This window comes from Mercenaria mercenaria, chromosome 15, assembly GCF_021730395.1.
Source record: "Mercenaria mercenaria strain notata chromosome 15, MADL_Memer_1, whole genome shotgun sequence".
NCBI classification, from domain to species: domain Eukaryota; kingdom Metazoa; phylum Mollusca; class Bivalvia; order Venerida; family Veneridae; genus Mercenaria; species Mercenaria mercenaria.
This window is the reverse complement of record NC_069375.1, coordinates 13,660,663-13,669,899: the sequence shown is the minus strand read 5'-3', so window position 1 is coordinate 13,669,899 and position 9,237 is coordinate 13,660,663. Positions and strand designations below refer to the sequence as shown.

At 33.9% G+C, this 9,237-nt stretch overlaps 1 protein-coding gene across 1 annotated transcript; it reads right to left on the bottom strand.

The window, feature by feature from the left end:
- Positions 1 to 882: 882 nt before the first annotated feature.
- On the bottom strand, positions 883 to 8,150 carry LOC123560046 (complement C1q tumor necrosis factor-related protein 3-like). The gene is made up of 4 exons (XM_045352295.2): positions 7,723 to 8,150; positions 6,838 to 6,893; positions 6,185 to 6,290; positions 883 to 2,918 (listed from the first exon to the last, which is right to left on the bottom strand). The coding sequence occupies exons 1-4, from the start codon at positions 8,120 to 8,122 to the stop codon at positions 2,509 to 2,511; spliced, it is 972 nt and encodes a 323-aa protein (XP_045208230.2). The 5' UTR covers positions 8,123 to 8,150; the 3' UTR covers positions 883 to 2,508.
- Between the last annotated feature and the right edge of the window lie 1,087 nt (positions 8,151 to 9,237).

The following is a 9,237-nucleotide window of genomic DNA, read 5'->3' as shown; positions in this document are numbered from 1 at the left end:
ATAATAATTCACTCAATAGTATTTATTCTATTTGTATATGTTTTATGTTTCATCATACATGTATTCATTCATTAAGCAAAATTAAATACAATGTCCGCATTTTAATTTTCACGAGTTTAAAGAACACATGATATATTAAATGTTATTTACTGAACCAAACTCAGTAAATAGACACAAAAATGAATACATTTCTCAGTGTAACCAGTATTTGAACAATGTTTTAATAGACGGTTTTAGTTTTTGGTATTCACGACGTTTTCAATTGGACTAAATAGTTTTGTTTTTTTCATAAAGTTGTTAACTGAGTTGAAAATAAAAAAAAATCAATGAAATTGTACATATAAAAATAGCGGTAAAAAATATAATATATAATTCATAAATGAGAAATGTCTGTATAGAGAGAAGTCTGTAGACACTTAAAATATAACGCCAATTTCCTTTTTGTATAATTATTTGTTTTGAAGCAATCAGTCTGTCTGATCTTTTCACAACAGTTTTTAAATTCTTTGCGATGTTTGGCTTTGGCTCTATGTTCCCAATCAGTAGAATTTCTTTTTAAAAAAATCACGACATTTCTTCCGTGAATTACTTATTTATCGTATATTGAGTACTGCTACAAAAAGTTGTGCAAATTGTGTCCCGTTTCATATTGTTAAAACTATAATATTACGTTTATGTAGACGCTCCTCTAAAAAACGCAGCTGTGTTAAAAGTCTTGGTATTTACCAGTAAATTGATATTATTTCTGTAAATAAACGGCTTTCAATATATCAGAAATAACGCTAAGAGACACATATTACATATATTTCAAGCATGTGCAAATGATTACAAAGTATAATATCTTTTGAATATTTTGACATTTACGTACACAGTTGCCTTTGATAAATGGACATCATATCGGTTGGCTCTTTAAATAATGTAAGTTTATTTATAGTCGCCCCAACTGTATCCCATATGGTTGACTCCTCCAGAAGATTATCAGTAATGTTAGTGGGGGAAAGTGCAAGAAACAATACGCTCCCATTCGAGCAGCTTCCCTGGTTCTTTAGCGTGCAAGGTGTAAAGCACCAACATACGGGACTCTTATTCCAATGTTAGAATGTTAGTTAGTTTTAGTTGATGGAACGGGGGCTCGAACTCACAACCCCTAGTTTCGTAGTCAGATAGTGTTTCCACTGAACCTATGCGTCACTCCGCTCCGTGTGTGATTTCTGTTTTTACCGTAGCCGCGGGCTCTGGCTTCTCACTTTGGCAGTCCGGAGTAAAAAAAAAACAATCGTATTATATTTTAAGATGTACATATTTTATCATTGGTTATTTTAATTTTTATATAAGTTTTACTTAATTTGAATTGAGAGAATGAACTAGAACTCGGATTTCCGAAGTGAAGCTAATGGTCTTCCAGAAGAGATATGTGTTTAATGTCGTTTTATCATATTCTATTGTATACACATATATGTACATATTCTATTCACATACATACAGAAACCATAGCATACATGTATAAATACATCAATATAAACACACAGAAGGGTTGGGCCAAAAGTCATAGCAACATTATCGGGGACCCTCCCCTTAAAAAATGCATACTACATGTTTTTTAAAAATAAAAGTTTACACTTTTTGTGACATATGTAACATATGACTTATCATCTTAAAACAATTATCTGATATCACAAAGAATGGTTTAATTTTCTGCAGGGTCCATGCTGTTTTGAAATATATTACTAAAATCAAAGAATATAAAAAACACTAAACAATCAAGTTGAACAAAAAGTTATCAAATCCTTTAGTTTCCTTTATAAAAAGGTAAACATAACGACATAAAAGTTCAGAGTATAGAAACCAAAAAGTAACTTCTTCGTGTTGAGAGGGTCAAATTCTCGAGTGTTTGTAAACAGATTTCTCCTCCGATTGCTGTACTTTTAGCATGGAAATAGTGTTTTGCGTTAAATCTGTTGCTGCATTTTTTTTTAAATTGCGTGAATTACAAAATGATGGTGAACGTTCGCCGCTTGTAAAAATGATGGAGCAGTGGGCGGTTTGCACGAGTTTCCCTTGATTCTCTTAGTATTTGTAGGCAATTCGTTCCATTGTATTGTTGAAGGAATAAATGACTTTGAGTATAATTAGCTGCCTCTCGCCACCGAAACATGATCTACACATATGTACATTATTTCTTAATCAGTACTGGTAAGATTAAGCATTTTCGACTGTGGAACAGTGATAATTACAATGGAAATAAATGCTGTTTGTCTAAATTTATAAAATAATATGTTTTTTCTTCTTTTGTTTGCAAGAGACACCCATGTATTTTGCGATGAATTACCAGCACAGTTTATTAACTTTTGTATTAGTGCTTATGTATGTTTAAGCTGTGACAAAGCTTTCTTGCACTTAGTAACTGGGTGATGCATTATATTCTCCGCATATCGTAGTAATTCATATCAAAAGAGTTTTCCTGACTTTAGAGTGTAAGGAGAAACCATAACATTTCCAAATTTAAATTTAAGAAAACAGTAAAACACCAGTAAACGTTGTTTTCCTCTTATCAATGTCATTAAGTTTATTAGCCGAGTCAGCTGTTTGGATCCAAGCTTTCTGGCCTTTTGTTAAATGAGTGACAGCTGCATTAGCTGACGTCACATCCTGTCCGTTATGCCACGCCTCTGCGAGTGCTGTCGCTTTATTTTGGCCGTCAACAACAAGACTGACCTGAGCTGTCTTGCCTTCTTTATTAATCGCTTCGACAAAAAACATGAAAAGATAGGTACCAGTGACTGGAACATTGAATTGTCCTGTTTTAGTATTATATCCAAATCCCTCGTTGCTGTATACCATATCAAAAATGATCACGTGCTTTTCACCCAGATTTTCTAATGTGTTCGTCAGTGCAACCGAGAAATAAACACGTTTTTCTGAAAGTGAAAATATGCAGATATTTTTCAGGTCAGTGCAAATTAATTTTGATTTTTGTTCAGAAATGCGGTTTCGTGTTCAAAATAAAAATATGGCGCCTGTATGTTTGAATATGCCGTCTAGATGCACAGGTGGCAGTAACGTACCTAGGATACAGTATGGGTCCATGAGCCATATGCCCTTAAATTTACTACAATTATAATGTTTTCTTAGGAAAAAAATGACAAAAAGCCATTTTGAAAAAAATTTTGCTCCTGTGACAATGAGCCATGGCTCATTGTCACAGGAGCAAAATTTTTTTTCAAAATGACAAAATGGCTTATTGTCACAGGAGCAAATTTTTTTTCAAAATGGCTTTTTGTCATTTTTTTTCCTAAGAAAACATTATAATTGTAGTAAATTTAAGGGCATATGGCTCATGGACCCATACTGTATCCTAGGTACGTTACTGCCACCTGTGTCTAGATGAAGGCCGAGACACAACGTTTAAAATTTATTGAGATCAAAGCCGTTCTGACTTTATATGGTATGGGTCTTAATTCTACTTAAGGTTAAGAAGGCGTAATGAGCGGGAAATTCAAAATCAAATTGCATTCTTGATAAAATGTATAAATAATAGCAAAAACCCATCTTCACCCGCTGTACAATTACTGAAAAGGTCAAATGCACACACTTTTTGAGCAAGTTGCGTCCAAAAATCACGTTTTAGCCTAGCCCAAAATAGTTGTGACTTTCCCGTTTTTAAAATCTTTAGCATGCAAGCTGTTCACCGTCAACGCTTAGAACGCAAAGACGTGGCGGCGCCAAGCGTAATGTTTGGCGTTCCGCTAGATGACGCTGCATTATGCCTTCTTGATCTTGAATCTATTTAACCTCAATTACATATCTGATTCCCTTTAATGGATCAGCAAAAGTCTGATTATTATAATACTGTTAAATGTGGTGTGTAACATTTTTAGCTCACATGTCACAAAGTGACAAGGTGAGCTTTTGTGATCGCGCAGCGTCCGTCGTCCGTCCGTACATCCGTCCGTCCGTGCTTGTGTCAACTTGTGCGTGTGACCATTCTAGAGGTCACATGTTTCATGGGATCTGTATGAAATTTGGTCAAGTTCGGAACTGGGTCACATGCGGTCCAAAACTAGGTCAGTAAGTCTAAAAATAGAAAAACATTGTGACCTCTCTAGAGGCCATACTTTTGATGGATCTTCATGAAAGTTAGTCAGAATGTTCATCTTGATGATATCTAGGTCAGGTTTGAAACTGGGTCACTTACCGTCAAAAACTATGTCAGTAGGTCAAATAATAAAAAACCTTGTGACCTCTCTAGATGCAACATTTTTCAAGGGATCTGTATGAAAGTTGGTCTGAATGTTCATCTTGATGATATCTAGGTCAAGTTTGAAACTGGGTCACGTGCGGTCCAAAACTATGTCTGTAGGTCTAAAAATAGAAAAACATTGTGACCTCTCTAGAGGCCATACTTTTCGATGGATCTTCATGAAAGTTAGTCAAAATGTTCATCTTGATGATATCAAGGTCAAGTTTGATACTAAGTCACTTACCGTCAAAAACTAGGCCAGTAGGTCAAATAATATAAACACCTTGTGACCTCTCTAGAGGCCATATTTTTCATGGGATTTGTACGAAAGTTGGTCTGAATGTTCATCTTGATGTTGATGATATTTAGGTCAAGTTTGAAACTGGGTTACATGCCAAGTTCGAAACTGGGTTACGTGCGATCCAAAACTAGGTCAGTAGGTCTAAAAGTAAAAAAAAAACTTGTGACCTCCTCTCTAGAGGCCATACTTTTCAATGGATCATCATAAAAGTTAGTCAGAATGTTCGACTTGATAATATTAAGGTCAAGTTTGAAACTGGGTCACATGCCTCAAAAACTAGGTCAGTAGGTCAAATAATAAAAAAACCTTGTGACTTGTGACCTCTCTAGAGGCCATATTTTTCATGGGATCTGTATGAAAGTTGGTCTGAATGTTCATCTTGATGATATCTAGATCAAGTTTGAAACTGGGTTAACTGCCGTCAAAAACTAGATCATAGGTCTAAAAATAGAAAAACCTATATTTTTCAATGGATCTTCATGAAAATTTGTTTGATTGTTCATCTTGATGATATCAAAGTAAAGTTCGAAACTGGGTTACTTGCGGTCACAAACTAGTTCAGTAGGTATAAAAATAGAAAAACCTTGTGACCTCTCTAGAGGCCATGAGATCTTCATGAAAATTGGTGAGAATATTCACCTTGATGATATCTAGGTCAAGTTCAAAATTGGGTTACGTGCCTTCAAAAACTAGGTCATTAGGTCAAGTAATAGAAAAACCTTGTGACCTCTCTAGAGGCCATATTTTTCATGGGATCTGTACGAAAATTGGTCTGAATGTTCATCTTGATGATATCTAGGTCAAGTTCAAAACTGGGTCACATGAGCTCAAAAACTGGGTCATTATGTCAAATAATAGAAAAAACGACGTCATACTCAGTTCAAAACTGGGTCATGTGGTGACAGGTGAGCGATTCAGGACCATCATGGTCCTCTTGTTGATGAATAGTAGAACAGTGAAAGACAAAAATGTGTGACATATCTGTAGCCGAATGTCATAACAACACCTGTGCCTTGTCGTGACTTTATACGTTATAAAAATCCATTAAATCGTTTTCACGCCTTTCACACATGTTAACTAGTTCACATAAAAAGTTCTAGCCTCAAGCTATTATACAATGAAAACAATGTTACCTTCTTAACATTAATCTGATCAAACACACCTTGAATTTTATGACATATTTTTATCTTTTTAATGAGTTGTAAATTTCGCTTATTTCGAAAAATAACCATCTGATACAATATTTGAATTAACTAATTTTCAGATTGCAATTTACACTTGTACACACAACAGCAGTGCGTCTAGTATTCTAACAGATGCAGGTTATATTGTTTGTATTCTAAACCTTTGAAAGGCTGTATTTAGTAAATACGACTAGAGAAAACAAGACCAGTAGTCATTCGTACGTAGAATCGCGAGATTCTGTTTCTAATCGATCGTAATTAACCACACGGCTTGAAATAAGGTCACATTTATTGTTTATTATACCGTATTAAAGAGCTTGCTTTTAATCATAAAAAAGAAAATTGTGGTAAATTGAAAATTTGCAGTCAACTTGACGAATACAACGTGTTGCTCTATGGGCCCTTCCCAGACCAATCAAATCAAAGTATCTTTTATCAAAATAAAAATGTTGGCGTTACCATTTTGAGAAGTTCCTTGTGGATTCTTGTTTTGCTTTTCGTCCTTTATTGGAGCTCTCATACTAGTATCTTTTTTCCCCTTTTTCGCATCTAATCCTAGTTGTGTCTAGACAAATTAAAGAACATATTTGAGAAAACAATTGTCATTTACTTCAGGGATGTAAGAACAAATCTTCAGTCTTTGTGAACGTACGATCGCATAACAGACCAAGTATTCATTTTTTTTATTTAGAAATTATATTCTAATTCAAAATATATTTAAAGAATTTTTTTCTTATAGATGATTATATAAGCATTATTGATTTAATATCAGCTCACCAAAAAGGTCAAAGTGCAAATATAAAGCTAAGAAATACGGCACGTCAAGCAATTACGTAAACTGAAATTATTCTCTTTTGCCAAAAGTTACTGTAACATATTTATTGGTTAACAAACGGAATGTTTTGCCAGATTGTATATAATATCTGGTCCATGCCTTTATCGGGTTAACTCAATTTTGTTGAATTTCGTATCAGTTCTGTTTGACATATTTTTCAATCTTCCTTTGGAGACTATTAGAGGCCAACGAACCTTACCGTTATTGTGTATGTACAAAATACAGAAACGCATATAACTGTACATATATCATACATATTGGAATATTCTTTACGTACCTTCGCGGCCATACCTGTACTTCCTTTTAGAGCAGTGATACCATTGCGGCCGATTACTACAAACAAAAGGTAATAATTGCAGTGAGCAAACATATATATATCAAACTGCATCCCTATTACTTCACACATTGACGAAAGTTTATATATGTATATACTTGTTCACTGATTTCTGGCCATCATGTAATTTCATCTAGAAATGATTAAATGGTTACCAAAAGATTTCAAGTTCATGGCAGGTCTCTACGGACGGAGGTATCCGGGTGAGATAATACATTCAATCATGATAAGCATTATGTCAACGAACAAACAGTTATAATATTATTACGAATATGTTCAAACGAAATGGAAATTTCTTGACAAAATCAGTAATTCTTTAAGCCTTATTGAATTTCTTCACACCGTAACATGAAAAATGTGAAACTGATGTAATTATGTTATCACCGGAAATCTGTTGTTCCCAAAATGACAATATTAGAAATATTACTTGACATCACAAAACAATCGATTAATTTTCCATAGGGTCAGAAAGATGTTTCACTGCTCAGTATTTCATAATAAGACAAGTAAACGAATTATGTCCTTGAAGGTATAACCTTTATCAATTATCTAATCCAAAAAAGGGGAAAAATTATACTCATATATGGTTAATTAGGAAAAATTATACTCATATATGGTTAATTAAGGACCCATATATATTTTGTATATAAAATTTTGACCCACCAATTGGTTATTAACAAAGAGATCCACTTATCGATTCCTAACACATTAGGCTAGTTCCATAGGGGTTACCCTACTAGACCGTTGGAGAAATGGTAAAAAAATAGTTGGATGCAAAGAATTAAATTAGACCCTATAAATAACCAAGTTTAAAATATATATACTTACGTTCTTCAATTAATTTTAATTTTTGCTGATCTGAATCAATTTTTGTTGCTAAAACTTGAGACATGGAATGTAAATACTGTATATCTTTTGATAGTGTCCTGTTCACTGTAGAAACAAGATGTTCTATATCCTTCGCAGAAGGTGTTTGGTTAACTCCTCCACTATCATTTTGACTGGAATCCTTTATGCTTTTGTTCTCACCATGGTCATTGCTTTGGGCTTGTAATGCTGCCGTGTTTCTGCTAGAGGCTGGCTGTTCATCATGTATCTGCTTAAATTTCTCATTAACTTCTTCCTCAAGACTTGCCTTTAACATGAAGTAGCTTCCTAGTGCCGAGCCCACGGATACCACTGTAATTGCTACTCCTGCGAGAATTATAGCTTTGATTGTTTCAACCATAACTGTGAATTTTGACTTGCCAAGAACTGTACTTCCTGTTGTAAGTATAAATAATAAAATATGTAAAAGAATCCTTTGGAAGCAAAGAATGCAACCAAGAAGAAAAATAACAGACCCGGTTTGATTGAGTCTGTTCATGAGAGGTAATGAAATGTGCAACACCTCTTATGCCCCCTAGCACCAGCTTAAGCGGAACTCTATTACATATATGTTGAATGGTCTCCATAATCCCAAAGGACCAGAAAATATAACAACACTGAATCCAAGTACGTGGGGCTTTTTACAGCCGCCACACGGCACTTAAAGATTGCTGTTACGATAGTTAATAAAATCTGTAAAAAAGATCCTTAAAGTATCAATAGAAATTCTAAGTCTTCTATGTATTAAAATTGCAGTCATCATTTCTTACACAAAATGTATTTATAAATTATGATTCTAACCAGGTGCCAACATTCTTAAAGATATTTTCCTTTTGGAAGCTATCCTTGCAATTTATAAAAAATACACCTTTTCTTGTTATCAAACGTGCATGTACTGTTTTGTGCTTATGAGCCGTTTTCTTTCAGAAACGGTATCAACTAAAATGATTTTGTTTCTTAAAATTAAATGTATTTTGTTTGGATAAAATAGAAAACTCAAACTGGACTAACTCACAATTGTATTTTATATTACAAACAAAAACTTCGATGTAAATTTAGAATAACAATGTGTTTTAGCACGGAAAACTAATTATAAATGCCGTAAAATGATGTTTGAAATGTATCCAAACATTATTATCAATAGCCTGGAACTAAAAATGTATTGTTTTGTATCCAGACTGAATAAAGTATAATATAAATATATCACAGTAAACATTTCTAATACCGTGAAAGAAGCTATGGTGCAATATGGCCCAACAAGAAACCTCCTTAAACGTTGAATTTGGTTCCAATTTCGCCTTTGGATCTACTGTGAGATTTAAAAAAAAAAAAAATCAAGAACAAACTTACAAATGTTTACTCCTTGTTTTATTTACAAGTTTTACATTCGAAAGTGCTGGCACCGTGAAAGCTATATAATCCTCCAAAAATCTCCAGTGATTTCGTATACAAATTGCCACTCGTGTGAACTTGCTT